The sequence below is a fragment of the Lichenostomus cassidix genome, chromosome 8 (assembly GCF_008360975.1).
Source record: "Lichenostomus cassidix isolate B80296 chromosome 8, HeHo_3.0, whole genome shotgun sequence".
Taxonomy (NCBI): Eukaryota; Metazoa; Chordata; class Aves; order Passeriformes; family Meliphagidae; genus Lichenostomus; species Lichenostomus cassidix.
Window position 1 is genome coordinate 3,798,328 of NC_139489.1, and position 18,926 is coordinate 3,817,253.

At 45.4% G+C, this 18,926-nt stretch overlaps 1 protein-coding gene and 1 long non-coding RNA gene across 5 annotated transcripts; one reads left to right on the forward strand and one right to left on the reverse strand.

The window, feature by feature from the left end:
- Nucleotides 1-1,756: 1,756 nt before the first annotated feature.
- C8B (complement C8 beta chain) lies at nucleotides 1,757-17,963 on the forward strand. 4 transcript variants are annotated; one of them, XM_085067471.1, is made up of 12 exons: nucleotides 1,757-1,915; nucleotides 3,290-3,440; nucleotides 4,475-4,616; nucleotides 5,301-5,442; nucleotides 6,980-7,112; nucleotides 7,737-7,934; nucleotides 9,278-9,518; nucleotides 11,257-11,385; nucleotides 12,127-12,290; nucleotides 14,381-14,534; nucleotides 16,133-16,201; nucleotides 17,595-17,963. In XM_085067471.1, exons 1-12 carry the CDS (start codon nucleotides 1,839-1,841, stop codon nucleotides 17,744-17,746), a joined length of 1,752 nt encoding a protein of 583 aa, XP_084923597.1. In that variant the 5' UTR covers nucleotides 1,757-1,838; the 3' UTR covers nucleotides 17,747-17,963. The 4 variants fall into 4 exon arrangements, with proteins under 4 accessions (XP_084923597.1, XP_084923596.1, XP_084923598.1 ...); XM_085067470.1 differs by having other exon boundaries at nucleotides 1,764-1,915; nucleotides 3,263-3,440; XM_085067472.1 differs by having other exon boundaries at nucleotides 1,828-1,919; nucleotides 3,297-3,440.
- Nucleotides 5,038-7,044, reverse strand: LOC146433658 (uncharacterized). The gene is made up of 2 exons (XR_014853678.1): nucleotides 6,931-7,044; nucleotides 5,038-6,799 (listed from the first exon to the last, which is right to left on the reverse strand). It is a non-coding gene; the product is annotated as an uncharacterized LOC146433658 (long non-coding RNA).
- Nucleotides 17,964-18,926: the final 963 nt, after the last annotated feature.

An 18,926-nucleotide genomic window follows, 5' to 3' on the forward strand; every position in this document is an offset into this window, starting at 1 on the left:
TGGTAATTCACCACTTCCTTCTGCTTGTTCACCACTAAGATGCAGCAAAACAAGGACAAGCAGCAGAGAGAACTTGAGAATTCCACATGCTGGGATCACTGTCATGGTTTGCAGTTAAATCTAGAGGGTGCTCTGTGTTTATAATCTGTTTGTCTTTTACCACTGTTGAAATACTGGATGTGTGCTGTATTTCCCAGGCAGCAAAGGTCCTGTGGATGGAGAGGTCTTTCCTGTAAGTGTTTTTTTGGGGTTTTTTTGTCATGGACAAATGATTAACAACTGAATTGATTGTGTCAGAGGTTGAGCAAGCTGTACCACACAGGCACATCTTGGGTTCAGGCTGGGGCAAAGTCGTTTTAAAGAAAAAAATAGGGCAAAAAAGGCAAACAGAAAGCTTTGCACAGGTGAAGTCATCTCCCCTAACAGTTCGTCCTCCATGTCTAGGGGGCAGTTTGTCACTGTGCTCAGTGACTCTGGGTTTAAAAAAGGGCTGCCTGAAATACAGTCTTTTATTTGGAGCAGATTCCTACAAGGGTCCAGTTAATGTGCCTTTCTGTGTTAAATTCTTACCATGAAGCTGCCAAACCAGAAAGATGTCTCAGCTAGTTCCTTGTTTTGCAGGGACATGGCTCCACAGGCAGAATAATGTCATTTATAAGGTAACTGTGACACTTCAAGGTGTAGCACTTGGCCAGGTAACAGTACTGATGTCATTGGGTTTGTTTGGTATTACTGACTATGAATAATTTTTAATATATATAGCATCCATCATTCCTGTAATGCGCAAATTAAAATATATTTATTATTTGTATCATGGAAGCAAGCACTCAGAGATTTATCCCAGGGTGGGAGATTGTGCTGCTAAAAGTCACAGTTGCACAGTCAGTGTCTTCTCAAAGACATTGCCCAGCAAGGGGAAGGGTGGGGAAACACACTGATATTCCTCATTTTGTGCAGGGAAACACAGAGAACTTTCCTCCCTCTGAGATGCTCACTGTAGGTTAAAAGACTAATTAGGAAAATGAAGGGAAAGTCTCTTGTGTCTCAGGAATCAAAAAGCTGTACCTGGAAGGAGAAGCAGCAGGGTGTGAAGGCTCAACAGGCAACCAAAGAAAAACTCTGCAAGGTTCTGATCTGCTTTTGAAAGCCCAGCTGGACTGATGGGAACCAGCCTGTGGTAAGTTCTCAGCTCAGTTAGGACCATTTAGGAGAGACAATGACTCCATGTAGTCAAAACACCAAGAAATTACTTTTGTATCTGACAGGTCTTGCTTTCATGGGCTCAAGGCTTTGGGTATATGGAGCAGAGAATCTCTGGAATGACCCAGCCAGGGCTTGGGCTCTTGTCCTCCCCAGCAGCAGGAGAGACAGGGAAGGGCACTCTGAGGGATAAGGCTTTCCCTGAGGCATGAGAATAAGTGCTTATGCCTCGTGCCTGACCTTCCTCTGGAACACAGACATGAAAAGCAGCAATAAATAAATGATTCTGCACTCTGTTCCTAGAAAGCCTTGAGTTTACTTATCACTTCCTCCTTGCCAAGACTCAAATATGTTTCGTTTGTTGAAATATTCATTTTCCCCGTCCCTTGAAAGGAGCATTACAAACGAAAGTGTAAATTGCTCCTGGGCAGATCTTTGCTTCTTCCCTGCTCGCCTCGGGAAAGCCGCGCGCCAACAACCGCAGCGTTTACCTTGTGAGCCTGCCAGGTGCTGGGTCATCTGCTGTTTACAGGGTGGGAAAGCAGCTCAGCAGTTTATCTTTTCCTGCTTGAACCTTGTTCAAAGCCCCACGAGCAGCCAGGCTGGTGGTGCTGGATCATCTGCAGTACCTAGGAGCGATGAGCTCTCCACACCCCATCCGACTGCTGCTGCTGCTCTGTGCCCTGCTTGGCACCCAGACTGCTCATGGCTTGGGGTGAGTGAGTGTTTCCGTGGGGTGACACCACAAACCATGAGGATCAGCGCAGACTTTGGTGTTGGAGGGGCTGTAATTGCTGTCGGGAGTGATTTCTGTGTCTCTAATGAATGGTGAAAGACATGGTTTTGAAGTGAGCGTAGGGCGGCGTTTCTGCCTTCTGAAAAGTCATCCTGGTGATAAATTGGAGCTGACAAATTGCCACGGTCGTGTTGTAACGTGGAATTGTTTGAACATGCAGCCTCCTCCCGTGCTGGCTGCCCCACAGAGTGCTGTGCACACGGGGGGTTGTTTCCTTCAAGTGCAGAAATGGTGAGAATGTGGCTGAGAGCTGTTTCTTTCTCTGCTGGCGTAATAGATTTTGCTGTTTCAGAGAACTACATCTGTAATCTTTCCAATCTAACTGTATTTTTGCACTGTTCTCTGAACTTCGAGCTTTGATTTCATGCCTCAGCAAGCTGATGAGGTTTTGTAATTCCTTTATTCCGTGTGATTTTTAATATGCTATAATGGGAGCCCCATGCCAGGCACTAAATCATACTTAAAGCTTTGGCTGATGCTGTTCCTTGTATGGGTGGAAGAATTGGGAACACTGCTGTGGTAGTTTCCTTGTCAAAATGGGTATGAAAAGAAACTAATTGTCAACATTTTACTAAAGCTTGAAGGAGGTGCTGCAAGGGAGCATTTGTCTGGGACAAGGATTAATCAGCAATGCAGAATCCACCAAAGGAGGAGGCAGCATTTTAATGGTGGCATTGAGGAAACCCTGGAGACACTTGTCATGTGAGGGGGTGACAGAGGGGCTGGGGTGAAGAGTAAAGGCTCACACTTGGGGTTCAAGTCTGGGTTGAAAGGGATTAATGGGTTAATGACTGCTGTGAACTGAGAATAGAATCCAAAACTAGATTTGGCCAGCTTGGGAAAAATAGGCTGCTGGGCAAAGACAGACACTTAAGCCTGGTTTTTGAAAACACTGAGTTGCCTGCCAGGCCTTCCCTTTGGACTGGTGTTTGTCATGGAGGTTTCTGACCATGGAGATGTTTGTCATGGGTGGCAGTGAGGTCCCACAGTGCTGTAGGGAGCTGGGGGGAGAGGGCAGCAGCTGCTGGTGAAGGATTCACTGCTTGCACAGCTTGAGGAGAAGCCCAGCTTGGTGGACCATGGGTTGAGTTTCTCATACTGGCACTGAAGGGTGGATCAGGTTTCCCACAGAATCAGTGCCAGTGGAATCAATGATGGAATGATGGAAACCCAGAGGTTGAGTGCAAAGCGTGGTGAGATCTAAGGAATGTTAGTTCTCAGTGTGTAGTCTCACACAGGTATAGGCTGAGTTGCTCAGTTCCACAGCCTGAAGCTCTCTGTTGTTGGGCACAGCGGTCAGGAGTCCCTGAGCCCTGGTGACAGTGGGGACAGCATGGCCAGGGACAGGCACACCCGCTCTGTGGGTGTCACCCCACAGCCCCGCGACTGCGTCCTCTCCGCCTGGTCCTCCTGGAGCAAGTGTGATCCCTGCCAGAAGAAAAGGGTGAGTTGGTGCTTTAGGGACCCCAAGGAACCAGGAGGTGGGACCTCCTTGGAGCCTTTTTGTCCGTGGGGTTGGGCAAACTGAGGGGGCTAGCAGGGAAATCCTGCCCAGGTGAGGCTGTGGGGTTTTGCCTTCAGGTGGCTTTTAGCTCTTCAGCTCACCAGCCTTAGTAATTCCAGGGCTTTCCAGGGTGCCTCACTGTCCTGAGAAGGTGTAAGCCCAGCCTTTGCAAGGACTTTCCAACACAGTCCTGTCCTTCCAGCATCTATGCCAGGCACCTTCCCCACTAATGGTCCCCTGTGGGACCTGGAGACACTCAGTGCCTCTCAGGATTAAGATGCTTTTCCTTGTCTGCCAGCCAGCATGTTCCACCTGAGAAACCCCATCAAATGAAAGTAATGATCCCAGCAGCGTGAAGAGCAAAATCCCTGTTGCTAGAGAGACCTCTGCTAACGAGTTGGAGAAGCTGTTCCCAGGCTTAAGCAGAAATAACCAGTGATGGGAGCTGGGGAACAAGAAGCTTCATATCAAAGAGTTAATCTCAGAATCTGGGGAAAAAAAGGAGGGCTAACATATTGGACGGAGTAATTGACTGCTTCACAGCAGTGTTGTGGGCGGAAAAAAATCCCTAATGATACAGAGGGGCAAGTAAATACACTGACAGAAAATAACAAGGGATGTCGTTACCAGCACTAATTGAAAGAGAAGAGATGGAACTGAATCCTTCCTCGCTCTTGCAAAGTCCCGCACTGCACTGCCAGGCTCATTTAAACAAACTGTCAAAGAAAAGCAAACTTTCCTTCATCCCTCCCAATCCTCAACCCTTCCCCAGTAAAATTAAAACTGTCGCAGATCAGAAATCTTTGAAAGGAGGCGAATTACCAGCATCACACTTCTGTGCTGGCACTTTTCTCTTTTAATATGACAGTGCTCTTAGATCAGGTCTCGGCGACACAAAGTTTGTTTTCTAACTAGAGAAGCGTAAAATTCGCCATTTCTGTGTGCTTGAGTCAATATTTTTTATTTCATCACAGTACAGATTTGCCCGCCTGGAACAACCCTCTCAGTTCAGTGGAGATCCCTGTGATTACTCTGACAGAGAAGCTGAAGATTGTGTCACAAGCAGTCCTTGCAGGAATAGAGTTCGATGTGAGGGGTTTGTCTGTGTGCTTACAGGTAAGAATTTGGGGATTGAGAAGTGCTGGTGCTCAGATAATCAGGAGTCCTCTCTGCTCCCACTGTGCTGAACTTTGTGCTTCTGCAGGAGTTTGCTGAGCCAAAGGGATGCCAGGAGTTGGCTCCTTCCATATTTGTGGTTGTGGTTGTGTCAGTGGCTTTGAGTGAGTCTATTGCAACATCTGCCCATCTTTAAAATCTCCAAATAGGAAATTATAGCCTGGTTGTATCAACAAAATGTGTAGCACAAGTGGCAGCAACAGGAGCTCAGCACCTGAGGTGGGGCAAAGGAAAATGCCTCTGCTCTCCATCTTCCAGTGTTTTGGTGAGACTGAAAACACTCAGTGATTGTGGACATGGGAAGGGGGAAAAAATAATGTCAAATGTAAGGTCTGCTGAAACAGCATGTTTATTCTCTCAAAACAAACAAAAAAAATACAAAAAAACCTCTATTATTTTTAATACTCCTAATTACTGTGGGTTTTTTCCTAAGCTGAGCAAGGAATTTTAAGATTATGATGGTTTTGAATGAAACTGAGCAGCTGGATTTTGGTGATCCATGCAGAAAAGATTTTTATTTTCCAGCTAGATTTGAACCATTCATACCAGGAATGTTTTGCTCCTGGAATGTCAGGGAGTGTGATCAGAGATTGTTCTCTGAGTGACTTTCCCCTTCCCTCCTAGGGAGATGCATTGCACGGAGGCTGCTCTGCAATGGGGACGACGACTGTGGGGATCAGTCAGATGAAAAAAACTGCAAAAAAGTGTTCAGGAAATGTGACCAGAGGATGGAAGAGTACTGGGGAGTAGAGAACCTGGCAAGAGGGTAAGGCAGTGACCTTGGTGAGATTCTTTCTTGCATAGGGCTGAGAATGGTCCAATGTGGCTTCAGACAAATATTGATCAGAGAAAAGTGCAGGGGTTGGACTGGATGGCCTTTAAAGATTCCTCCCAACCCAAATCATTCCATGATTCTTGGGTTTGTATTCTTACACCCAAATTCTTACACTTGTATTGGTTTGGTGGGGAGGGGGAAAGATGTTCAGATTTCTTTGATTTCTTCCATGACACTGAGAGATGGTGGAATTTTTGTGCTTTGTGTGAGTGGGGTGAGGTAAACCTGCGTGTTAGCAGCTTTGTGGGGATTAAAATCTAAGTCTGAATTGATTCAGCTTTTACAGGTTAAGATTGTGACAACTTTCTGTAAGATCAGACTGTGTGAAATGAGGGGTTTTTTTTTTCTTATTCTGCAGGGAAAAAATTGCTTTTCACATAAAAAAAAAGGGAAAAGAAAAATCATATTGCAAGGAAAAAATATAATTTTCTCGTTATTCTCTGGAGATATGGCTGCTGCACATGTCATTGCTAATGCTTTGTACTTCTGAGTTTAATCAAAATTAAAAATAATGTTGGACAATTATAGGAACATGCTTCTCATCTCTTTGAAGCTACAATTGCTCAGTAATTTGCTTTTAGTGGACTTCCCTTTTTTTTCAGATTGTTCTAAAATTAGAGTTAATTTTTTTTACAGCTTCAGAGTCATTATCATGCAAGCCTCCCTCCCCAAAATAAGGAGAGGCAGATCCAACAGAGTCCTGGAGCACTGATAGTTTTTTTGGGGTTTTTTGGTGAAGTTTCATCCCACCAGCAGCAATGGGAAAACCAAGTGATGGAGTTTAATCTCCTCATCTACACAGGCTGCAGTGCTACATCCTTTCTTAGAGCAGGCAGGTTAAGATTTCTGTCCATCATCCACTGAAATCCAAGGAAAACTCCCTGTGGTTTCAAGGATTAGCTGATCTCTCCCTTGAGTACCTCTATCCTTGTCCCCTAGCAATTTTTTTCTCTTATCTACTGACCTCTGGTTGATCCTTGACCAACCCAGAACAAAGAAATGTGAATTAAAAATTACTCTGGATTGATGGTGTGGATTGGCAAACCTGTCTGTGAAGATCCTGCTGGATGCTGTGGCTATTTGGGGATGCTGGGGTGGAGCTTTTGCTGGTCCAGGTTGTTCTGCTCTTCCTGGAGAGTTCCAGAAAAAAACCACAGAACTGCCAGTGCTGGTGGCAGCAGCACTGGTGACATTCATGGCTGGATGGTGAAAATTGCCCTTTGGATTCATCAAGTGTCAAAATTCAACTCTGTCCTTTCCTTTCTTGCTAGTCAGGCTCCTGCAGCACCTGGCTTGGTTGGATAGTGAAAGGGGCAAAGCTTTGTTTTGGGGTTTCAAAATAAAGAAGTGTGACACAAGGAGCCTATGGCCAAACAAAACAATATTTTGCCTTTTTCCCCCAAGGCTTTTGGTGTCTACCTCTGAATTGATGATCCCATAAAATGTGGCTGTTCTGCTTCATCTGCAGGTTGAATCTCTTCACAGACAACTTGGAAGGGTTGGTTCTTGATCACAGGTACTATGCTGGGGGATGTTCTCCCCATTACATCACAGACACGAGGTTCAGGAAGCCCTACAACGTGGAAAGCTACACACCAGAGGTACGTGTCAGATGTGCCTAAAAATAAAGTTATATATACATATTCCACCAGATTCAGTGCACAAAGCTTCACTGCTGGATCATTTAGTAAAAAAATCACAAAATTCCTGATGTCTAAAAGGATCAGACTGAATTTTACCCTATTCTAGAACATCCTCATACCCCAAACACTCCACAGTGTTGACCACACCATGTGCTTTGTGTGAAAATTTGTTTCTATCATGCATCAGAGCTGCATTTCAAATATATATTTGACCTTCATGCTTTTGATGACATGATGTTTTTGAGTGCTGCCCACTAGGAAACCTTTTCCTTTCAGAATTTGTACTTTAATTGATGCCTGTGTTTAAGATTTCACCTTCTTTGCATAAGATTGACAAATTAAGTGAGAGCCTGAGGACCTTGCAGTATGGAGGAGATAGGAGCTTTCCTGCTGCTGGAAATCAAGTATTCTTGAAGTACCTGTGTTAATAATAATAGTGCTTTGCAATTATACAAGGCTTTTCATCTTCAAAGTGCAAGCATTAATTCACAAGTATATTTGTGTCTGCATCCCTTCCCCACTCCTTCAGGTGTACAATCACTGTGCAGGAAATGAGACGTGTTGTTTTTCCTTTCTGTTTAGACCAAAGGCAAATATGAATTTACAATGACTGAATATGACTCCTACTCAAATTATGAAAGCAGTGTCCTGAAGGCAAAATCTTCGCAGTCAAGCTTCAGCTTTGGTATAACAATCCCATCAGTGTTCAGCCTTGGTTACAGTTCAAATGACATGAGGTTCAGGAAGTTCATTCGGAGGATGAAAAGATTTTCTTCAAGTGTAAGCACTGCTCCACTTAATTCCCTGCTAACGTGTTCCCTGTGAGTGTGTGTGTGTTGGGTTGATGCTCCTTGTCAGGTCAGCAGCCAGCACTGGGATAAATCAAATATTTTTCCCCAACTGCATTCTGCCATTTGTTCAAGTCTTGACTGTAGCCACAACACCTTTGTTTGTGTTTGCAGCATCCAGGAGCTTTTCCATTGAGCTCTCAGCCAGGATCTGGGCTGCCTGAGCTCTGAAATCAGCCACTGATTGAGAGGACTCTGTGATCCTTGTGGGTCACTTCCAGCTGGGATATTCTCTGAGTGTGGTCTATCCAGTGCCCTGCTGGGCATCTACCTTTGAGTGTGTGTAGTGAAGTAATCTAAAAATTGAAATTAAGAAGCCTGTTCAACTTGAATCTCCAACTCCTAGGCCTGCCATAATTTCTTTTCCCTTTTTTAATCTGTTATTGCCATAAACAAATGTCGCTCACATCAGTGTTTTAATAGTATCACCAACCTGTATCTCCCTTCAGTTTAAAGTGTACTCAGGAATGGCCAAATAGTCCTTGTTGCTACTAAACTTTCATTTACTTCCTGCAAAGTGGCATTTCCCACAACAAGATCTGAGGTTGATAAGAAGCATTTGCAATAGATATCCATAAAGAAACCCACTATTAAGTCCTGATTTTATTATTTAAGCTGCAGAGTTCTGTACTGAACCCTCCCTGACGTGCTTGTCCTGCTGGCCTAGACAACTGAACACTAAACCCTTTGAACATAATGAAAGACATCTTGTGTTGCAGACTATTCTGCCAGAAAGGGGAGAGAAAAAAATTACCCATGTACAGAGACATTATACCTGCATAGAGACATAAATATGAGTGTGTGTGAGAGAGAAAGAATGTTTGTGTTTTCTTCTTTTTTTCAGTTTTGATAAGGGCATATTCTGTAAAATACAAATATGAATCTGGCTCGGCCAGAGGATCATCATTTCCCATATAAATAATGATATCAGATGTCAGAATTTTTCAGGATAGAGAGAGAGCTTGTGAGAGACAAAGTTTTATTAGGGGCAGAGGAGTCCCGTGGGATCCTGAGGCATCCTGGATGTCCCAGATCAGAACCTGGATCAGAACCTGCCTTTTCCTGTGTCCAAATCATGGCCTGACTCTCAGCAGCTTCACTACTAAAAGTTTTGCTTTTGCAAAAGTTGGAAGATTTCCAGTTAGAATGTTTCCAGCTGGAAACTGTGAAATTACCAAATCCCAGCCAGGGCCGATCATTTAAGAGCAAATAACCCCCCATTGTGACAAGGATGAAATCCCTCACTTCTCCTGGCTTTTCCTGCATTCCCTGCAGTCCAGCAAGTTCGTCCACGCCCGTTCTGAGCTGGCTGTGGGTGTTTACAAGCTGAAGTCCAGAGCTCTGATGCTGCACCACGAGTTCCTGGAGAGGCTCCGGCAGCTCCCCGCAGAATACATCTATGGGGAATACCGCGAGCTCCTCAGGGATTTCGGGACCCACTACATCAAGGAGGCCACTGTTGGAGGCATCTATGAGTACACTTTGGTCATGAACAGTGAGGAGCTCAAGAAGGCAGGTGTGTGGTTGGGAAGGAGCTCTGGGGGCAGATTTTGGGTGGGAAAAGCTCTCTGCAGGCACACAGGGATGGCTCAGGTGTGAGGTCAGGAGAGGGAGGTGGTGGGAGAGAGAATCAACAGCATCTCAGAGAAATCCTGCAGGAAATGTGGGAGCAGAAGTGCTCTGTGGCAGGGAATAAAGAGTTTTTCAAAGCGTGTTCAGCATCCTGGGCTGGATTTAGTTCACAAAGAAGGGCCCTGCAGCAAGTGTTTTAGACAACACGTTTTAGAGGCTGACAAGATGTTGAGATGAATGAGACTCGTGGATCTCAGCACTTTTGTTAGCTTTGAAAACCTTCACCCATATTCTTTCCCCACTGCCTTTCAAATGGCAGTTTTGAAACACCTTTAGCCTCGAGAGCTTTTCCAGCATGTAGGAAACAGTAAATAATTTGCTGGGTGACTCTTGTGCCTGACATTGCTCCTGCTCTTTGGCTCTGGCTCCCTTTGTTGTGAGAAATGATGATTGTTGTGTAGGACAGAGCGAGCAGTGTGACATTAATCAATAGCTGCACTCTGGATTATTTATTCATTGGCAGCAGAGTGAGGAACTGCCTGTGCTGTCTGTCTGCAGAGGCATTTCCTGGGCTCTGCTGTGTAGGAAGTTCCTTACCATGGAGTCAGAGCCCAGAGGGACAGAATTTAGATTCAGATTTCGGGTATTCAAATTTTAAGTTTCCCAATTTCCAAGCTCTTGGTGTTGGCCCATCACAAACCACGTTTGTTTGAAATAAAGTGTATTATTGTTTGCATCAAAATGCTCAGTGTCTGCTGACCTAGGTCAGGATCCTGCAGCAATAACATTTTCACACAAGTGCTGAGCTGGGCTGTGAGTTCTCACCAGAACTGTGAGTTCTTTGTAGGTCCAGCCTGAGAATTCAGGTTTTCCCCTTCAAATCCATCATTTTGTTTGTCCTCTCTGTGCTGGAACTGAAGTTTTCTTTTGCAGATCTGGTATCACACACTGTCACATGGTTGGAACTTGCTCAGCTCTCACACAGAATCCAACCAGACAGATTTTAGAACGATGGAATTGTTCAGGCTGGAAAAGCTCTCTGAGATCATTGAGTCACAGTGTTAACCCAGCACTGCCAGGGCCACCACTAAACCACATCCCCAAGTGCCACATCCACATATCCTATAAATCCCTCTGGGGTTGGTGACTCCACCCTTGCCCTAGGAAACTTCTTCCAGGACTTGATAACCCTTTTGGTGAAGAAATGCTTCCTGATATCCAGTCTAAATGTCCAGGAAGCAGTTAAGGCTCCTCTGGCAGCAGAGAATTGGAGATGGGAGCTGGTAAAAGTAGGAAAAGCTATTTTATCTATTTTTCTGAAAAAGCCTGGCTCCTGGGGATGGAGAGGGGTGGTGAGTAGTCTGTGGTCGAAGTCATTCTCAATTTTCTCACCCATTGCAGCTCTGCTTAACCCAGTACTGCTGGGTGGGTGACTAAAAGCCTGCTCTTCCAGCTTTTACCTTTCATTTCCACTTGATTTCAGAGTTCAGTAAAACAGAGAGATTTTATTTCATGTAGTTCTGTTTAAAACAAACAAACAAACAAACCAAAACAAAAACCCCTTCTTCATCTTATTTTATTCCTCCAAAAGCAAAAATACATATCAACCCCCATTTTCTTTGTATATGGGCATAAACCATGAAGCAGTTGTATTAAAACCCCACAAATTTTGTGCATTTCAGGTTATTCCCTGAGTGATGTGCAGAAATGTGCCCAGGTGGGATTTAACATTGGTGTAAATATTCGGAAAATCGCTGTGGAGGTTGGAGTAGATGTGGGTTTCTGTAAGGGCCTTTTAAAAGAGATTGGAGGTAAGCATGAAGCACTTCTGCCATTTCATTTCTAGCCTTTGTCACAGTGAAAGGAAGATTTTGTGATCTTGCCTGCCTGGAATATTTCCCCACTCCCTCACAGCCACTTTGGAATCTTCTGGCTAACCCCAGCTAAGTGTATCAGAGGGGGAGATGTCTCAAAGCTTGGGGTTTTTCCAAGATTTTCTGTGTGGAGAGTAAATATCTGTTCACCATCCCAGGGAAAAACAGGGGCAGATCAATCATTACCCACCAGGCTGGCACTGTGTTAAATACCAACCCTCTCCTCTCAGCAGGGCAACCCAGCAATGTCCCTTTTTCACCCAAAAAGCCCTGAGGAGGAGAACAGGGAGGTGATGGAGAGAGCAGGGAGGTGATGGTGTTGTGGGAGCCTCTGGGGTGTGCATGGGAGAAGCTGCACCTGGAAAAATTTGGAGGAGAACGAGGAATCTTCCTGGTGGTGAGGAGCATCAGGCTGTGGAAAGACCTGTGAGCTTAAAACCACAGGGAGGGGATTTAGGGGAGAGCTGCAGGGTGCAGGATGGGGTATTTAGGGGAGCAGGAGGGGCACAGGACACACCTTGTAGGAACCCTGGTGAGAAATATTTGAGGCTTTTTTCCTTCACCTCTGAGTGGGACAGATCCTCACAGGAGTGTTCTGCTGTTAGCTGACACCTCAACTGCAGCCCACAAAGACATAACCTGGGCACAGCTGGGCACTCTCTGGGCTCCTTTTTGCAGACAGCACTGCCACCAAGCAGTTTGTGGAGGATTTCATCGCCCTGGTCCGTGGTGGAGCAAGTGAGGAGATCACCACTCTGGCCTACAAGGACCTTCCCACGGCTGAGCTGATGCAGAAGTGGGGAGATGCTGTGCAGTACAACCCTGAGATCATCAGCCTGAAGGTACTGCATCCTTCACTCAGCTCACATGAGCACCTGGGACAGCTGTGTGCTTGAATAAATGGGATTAAGATAGAAAAAAGCAGGAGTAACAGAGCTCATTGTGCAGTGTTGCTTCTCTGAATGAGTATTCAGAAAATTGGAGGTGTGATGCTTTAAAGGGGCTGTGGTTGGAAGTGCCCAAAGCAAACAGTTTTAACCTTTCTAACTTGGCTGTGCAGATCAGACAACACACCTTCTGTTTTACCAATGTATAACTTAGCAAAATTCTATCTGGCAGCATATATTTTATAAGGAATTTTATTTTTCTTGAAGTTTATAATCTTCTTTGAGCACCAGCGACTGTTTAGCAACAATTCTCTCTGGTTCAGGAGGTCAAGTGGTTCATTGTTCATGCCTGGATGTTTGTGCAGCTTAGCTGAACCCTAAAAACAGGAGTTAGGCTCTGAAGAGTGAAGAATTTTTGATCCTGAAAAGTTTTAGAAATGTAAAAAACAAGCAGAAGTGTGTAGCAATTCTGCCTCATTGTCTTTAATGTTAAAATTAGTGAATAATACAGAGGTGCAGGAGAAAATCTCTTTAAACAGGAGTTTGGACTGGTAGTGCTGGAAGTTGATTTATAGTTGTTTTTCATTGTAAAATTTAAATTTAGGCGAAAATCCTTACATTAGTAAAAGGGATTTGTTTCTCAAGAAGGAGGTGAATTTTAAAAATGTGAAGCAAGCAAAAATCAGTAATTTGGAAATACAGCCAGTGCCCATCTGGCACTTGCTGCAGCCCCTGGTGTGCTGTGGATTGACCTTCCAGAAATGCCCTGGGAGGTCTCAGGACAGCAGACAAGAGAAATGCAACCCTCTGCACTAAATCCCAGGCACAGAAAAATCTCCCCATGAGGAATTGTGGTGCTCTTTGTCTTGCCTGGCATCAGTGACCAGGCTGCCCAGTGAGAAACCTCAGGCGGATGTAATTTGGATTTGGTATCTTCATTTCCATACCAATATCCCTGTGGGGCTGGAGGATCAAAAGTGCCAGTGGAGTGTGACTAAATGTCAGCCCAAGAATGCTTAGTTAGGGAAAACTAAAGCAAATCAGTTCATAAATCATCTGCTGAAGGCACTTGGCAGGTCACTCTTAGTGTATTTCCTCATTGGTATGATCTGAATTCAAAAAGCAAAGTATGGATCAGAGATAATTGATGAAGAGTGGGTGTACAGTAGCAGGAAATGAGGATTTTTTTTTTTAATTGGAACATTCTTTAGTTCTTGTAGTTTGAGCAGCAGGGTGATCTCATGCTTACTGTGTGTGGCCTGCATGGCATCTCTGCAGTGGGGATGGGAGTTTGGGATGGATCTTATGATGGCTCATGGAAATATCATCCCTCTGGCATTGCTGGGTGACTGGCAATATTGACAAGCCTCTGTAATTCTCCCCTTGTTCTCAGGAGGAAAATAAAGGAGTGAGCCAAATCTCCTTGGTCCCTGCTGCACGTTCACTGTGTTGTGCACCCTCCTGTCTTCTCTCACTGACCCCATCTGCAGATGGAGAACAAATCTCTCCCTCTGGAAGGCAATGGGAATCTTTTTATGAGTCCATAAAGATAGAAATCACCCTGGAAATGCAGGAGTGGTGAAGGTGGAAGTGCTGATGTGAATCCCTGTGCTTCTGGCTGTGCTCAGGGGCTGTAGGAGGAGATTTCTGTGGATGGTTTTTAGCAGATGTTTTTAAAATCATGGTAAGAAATCACTCAGAAAATGTAAGTCTGAGCAAATCTGATCTAAAAATGTCTGTTCCAGGAATCTGGGTGAGAAAGGATTTAATGAAACTCCTGTCAAACTTTTTTTGTCATCCAACAGTTTGGCTGCTGTTTTGTTACACTTTTCCAGCTGCTCTGGTGTTGGAAACAAAGGAGCATCCCTGGTAGTATTCCTGATGTTGTGGCCTTGTTTTTCACAAGGTTTTGGTAAATAATAATGGGAAACCTGGAGCTTGTGCCACACAGCCTTCATTCCCCTCTCCAGCTGTGCCACCACCGAGCCTTGGGAATCCACAGCTTCTGGAGCTTGGGAATTGATGCAGTTTCTCCTCTCCCTCAGGCAGGGCCACTGTATGAGCTGGTGAGTCCCTCTGACGTGGCTGAGTCCAGCAAAATAAAGGAGAATCTGCGCAGGGCTCTGGAGGAGTTCCAGCAGGAGAGCAGTTCCTGTCGCTGTGCTCCCTGCCAGGCCAATGGCATTGCCTCCCTGAGAGGTACGAGGATCTGCACCTCTTTTCTGCCCTCTTAATTGGAATTAGTTGGGAATTTGTGGGGAGCAAGTGGGAAGTAATCTGCTCTTTAGTCTTTCCTGTCATTTCTTTATGAGGTGTTACTCTATTTTTTAAAAGTTGCTCTGTTTGTGGAGTCCTGATAAGCAAAGACAGTAAAATCAAGGGATGTGTAATGGGAGTGACCATTTTCTGCATCAGTTTTACAGAAGAACTTGTTACTTCTCAATTATGCATTTTAAAAAGAAACTTTGACATTTTTAAGTCTCTTCCCTTTGCTGTTAAGATTGCTTCCATCCTCCTGGAGAAGTGACTACTGTCTCAGCATTAATTAGTGTTTGTGAAAGTGTTTTCAAGATGAAAAGCACCATGTAAGTGCCAAGCACAGTGATCATCACCATCTCCCCCTGTTTCTGATAGAAGCTGTCCTCCTTTGTAAGCAGGCTGTGATTTAAAAAATGAAGGGGGAAAATAATCAAATTAAATGAAAACTGCTCTGCCCAAACAAGAGATATATGATGTGATGAGAGCTTCTAACAAAGGGACCATTTTGTCAAGTGCCTAATTCCAATCTGCATCTGCAAAAGTCCTGATGAGAATTGTTATCATCAAATTGTATCTAATGCAGAAATGATCACTTCAGGTACCAGCCAGCTGATTGTAGCACTTCAGGCATTTGTCTCATGATGACCTTTGTTTAAATAACTTTAAATAACTGGAGCTGAGTCCAGGTTAGTGTTTCATTTAGGATCTCCTCAGCAAAAGGTTTTAAATGACCATTTATTTTCCTAAGTGGGAAGTCTCCAGCTTCCTGAACAGCCAGAGCAGGGATATTGGGCTTTTCCTCTGCCACAAAGCCAAGTTGGGATATTCCTGTCCTGGTTCCTCTTTCCTGATGCTGCAGTTTGCTCTTTGTCAGCTTCACCAAGAGTTCTCTGCAGAGACCTCACCAGCAGTGCAGTATCCAGCTCTGAAATCCCAAATATTAAAAGGATGTGGAGCTGCTGGAGCAAGTCCAGAGGAAGCCACAGGAAAGGCAGAGTTAGATTTGACACCAGGAAGGAATTCGTGTCTGTGAGGGTGGTGAGATCCTGGCACAGGTTGTCCAGAGAAGCTGTGGCTGCCCCTGGATCCCTGGGAGTGTCCAAGGCCAGGCTGGACAGGGCTTGGAGTGACTTGGGATGGTGGAAGGTGTCCCTGCCCATGGCAGGGATGGGATGGGATGGGATGGGATGGGATGGGATGGGATGGGATGGGATGGGATCATCTTTAGGGTACCTCCCAACCCAAACCATTCCAGGATTCTGGAGAGCAGCAGGGGCACTCTGTGGTGCCCTGGCCTGTGGAATTGCACAAGTGAGGCTGAGCTGCAGGGCAGGAACAAATGTCTGGGGAGTGAGAGGGGTGGCAGAGCAGGCAGAGCTCCCCTCTATTGGTATTGATCCCTTCAGCACTGGAGAAAAACGATGACATTTCAGCTGCTGTCCCTTCCTCCCAGAAGAAGGAGTGCTGGAGAGGAGTGGATGCCTGCAGGGATTTGTGGCTCCAAGTCTCTAATTCCCAAATTCTCTGCTTGCTTCCAGGAACAGAGTGTGAGTGTCTCTGTCCCCTGGGCTACAGGGGCACTGCCTGTGAGATCAGCAAGAGGAAAGGTGAGAGGGATCAGCTCCAAACAGACAATCCCAGCTGGGTCAGGAGTGTCCAGGGCTGGCAGCTGATGATGGTGATGCCAGCCCTGGCTGTCCCCAGTATGCCCAGCCCAGTGCACCCAGCTGGGCCCCTGGAAAAGGGACAGATGCGTTTTCCCTGCCCTCTTCTGAATTTCTGTGCCCTCCTGAGGAGCTGGGTTTATTTTTGCAGTTCAAAGCTGCATGACCATGCCTTGCAATGGTATCAAAATACAAATTCCTGCTTGGTTTACAATCCCTAGAAAGCCTCAGGTCTTCTCCTTAGGAAACAGATCTGTTTCCTAAGTTTTTCCCTTTGATAAAGCCAGCATGTTGCAAACTGTTCTCCTCCAGATATGCTACCATGCATTTTAATCTTAAAATCTTATTATGTTGTTTTGAAGCACTTATTAATGCTTCTTGGTCACTTTTTATATCTCTGCTATCTCCTGACTGATGTTCTTAACTCCTTCTAGTTTAGGATCATCTGCGACTTTAATCATTTTGTTTACTTCTTCCAGCTCATTAATTTAGATGCTAAATAATACCAGATCCCAAGCACCCAGAGCTCTGGCACCATCCCACAATTTGATGCACTGCATTTATCACTGGCTCTGTTTACAGCAATACCCAGTACTCATTTCTGCATGGCTGTGTCCTAACTGAGCCAGGCTGAAATGCACTTTAAGCCAAGATTTCAATGAACAGGGGGGCACTTTTGTGGGTATTTCTAAGGCAGTTCAAGGAGCCTTGAACTGTGGAGCTCCTTACACCTTACTTCAGTCTCTTTTTCATACACATCCGACCTTCCCAAAGCTCACATCCATCCATTTGTCAACATTGTAACTTCATTTCTCACTCCCATTTCCTCCTTTTATGCGTTACCCCCATGATTCTCAGAATTTTGAATTTATGTCACTCACATGCTCAGGGGCCAGAAGAATCAGTGTAATAGGAAAAGCAATGGAGGGAAAGCTGAATAGTCAAGCTGTTGTTCAGTGAAGTGCTAACACTGCCCCTACCACCTCGAAATGTGTCTGAGACAGGTTGAGTTGGTGTGTTTCTTATCTAGGCTTGGACTAAGACAGAGAGAAAAACATCCTCCAAGCAAATATAAAGCTAATTGACTATTTTTTCCTCCCCTTTTGTGTCTTCCTGAAGTGCAGTTTGCACAAACACCAGAAATGCTGAACAGAGAATTAACATCTCTAAAACAATCACTCATTGTTAATGACTCCAGCATATTGTTAGTGATGTGGACGGGGGCAGAGCTGTTTGTATTCAAATATAATTCATGGGAGCTGACAGCTCTTCCCATGGAAAGAGCTGCTTGTTTCTGACAGTCCTTTCCAGCTTTGTTGTTTGTTTTTTTTTCCAGATGCTGCTATTAATGGAAACTGGGGGTGCTGGGCCAGCTGGTCCTCATGCTCAGGAGGTCAGAGAACAAGAAGGCGACAGTGCAACAACCCTGCTCCACAGGATGGAGGCTCCTCGTGCTCAGGGCCAGACTCTGAGACAGTTCCTTGCTAGGGGGAAGCAGGAGGAACTCACACACAGCTGATGGGCACTTGGCACACTGCTTGGGAAGAAATCACCTGAGTGGCTCTCTGAGCTGGCCTCACTGTGCCCATGGGTCTCATCCAAGTCTGAAACATTGCAGAGCACACTGAGAGCTGGGAGGGTGTTGGGAAGCACACCTTTGGCCATGCCTTGTAGTTATCCTGTGGGATTGAATTACTGACTTCAATATTTGCCTTTTCCCTGTCTTTACTGCAATGGGCTGAACGAGACAAGCTTTATCCCTGTCTGTATTTGGTAGCTGTGTGATTTCCCATTGTGCTGCCTTGCTGTTGAGGTTTCCTTTGAGATCAGAAGAGAGGCTTTGATCTCACGTGCAGCAGGACATGCACTGATGCACAGCTCCTGTGAAGGCAGCTGTGCCATGTGGAGCAAAATACAGCACATTAGAGCCCAAATCTCAGTGAGCACAACCAGATCTAACGTGACATTTAGAGCCACTCTGCCTCACTGCCCTGCTTCCTCAGTTTATTCTATTGTTCCAGCCCCTCTGCCATGGACAGGGATATCTCCCACTATCCCAGGTTGCTCCAAACCCCATCTAACCTGGCCTTGAGCAATTCCTGGGATGGGGCAGCTAGAGCTTCTCTGGGACAAATGGAACATTTTGAAAAAGCTGTCTGCACGTCCCCTGAGGTTTTCTGCCCTTAGTAGCTGTGTTTTCCCCAGACAATCTCTGCTTCTTCACTGTGATCCCACGAAGGTCAGTATTCCCACTGCTGCTGAGTCCACCCAGGGTGGGACACCTGACTAGGAGAGAGTTCACTATGAAAATAGAAAAAATTGGATGGTTTGCCTGTTGTTACCATCCCTGGAGCTGTGCATCAGAGTCCAGGTCTGACAGCAGAGGAACCCAAAACACTGTGCACCATTTCATGAGCCTGGATCGTTCCAGAGACTTCCCACCTACAGCTTTGTTGGTGATTAATGATTTTTGCCAAGATGTTTGGCTGGGCCTGCTGCAAAACAACCAGGCAATTCCACCAGTGCAAAGTTGTTCCTGAGTGCTGTGAGTCTGCTAACATCTGCAAGGTCAAACTCTTCCGAGGGTTTTTAGCAGAGCTGGTGATGGTGGGCTGGGATTCCCTGTTCCTTTCCTTTCAGACTGACGTTGTCTGAATGCAATTCCTGT

Bases quoted from the DNA above. Each gene is read 5' to 3' on its own strand.
- C8B (XM_085067470.1), top strand. From the start codon at position 1,839: ATGAGCTCTCCACACCCCATCCGACTGCTGCTGCTGCTCTGTGCCCTG. The intron at 1,916-3,262 runs GTGAGTGAGTGT...TCAGTTCCACAG, and splicing joins CAGACTGCTCATGGCTTGGG to CCTGAAGCTCTCTGTTGTTG. The intron at 11,386-12,126 runs GTAAGCATGAAG...TCCTTTTTGCAG, and splicing joins CCTTTTAAAAGAGATTGGAG to ACAGCACTGCCACCAAGCAG.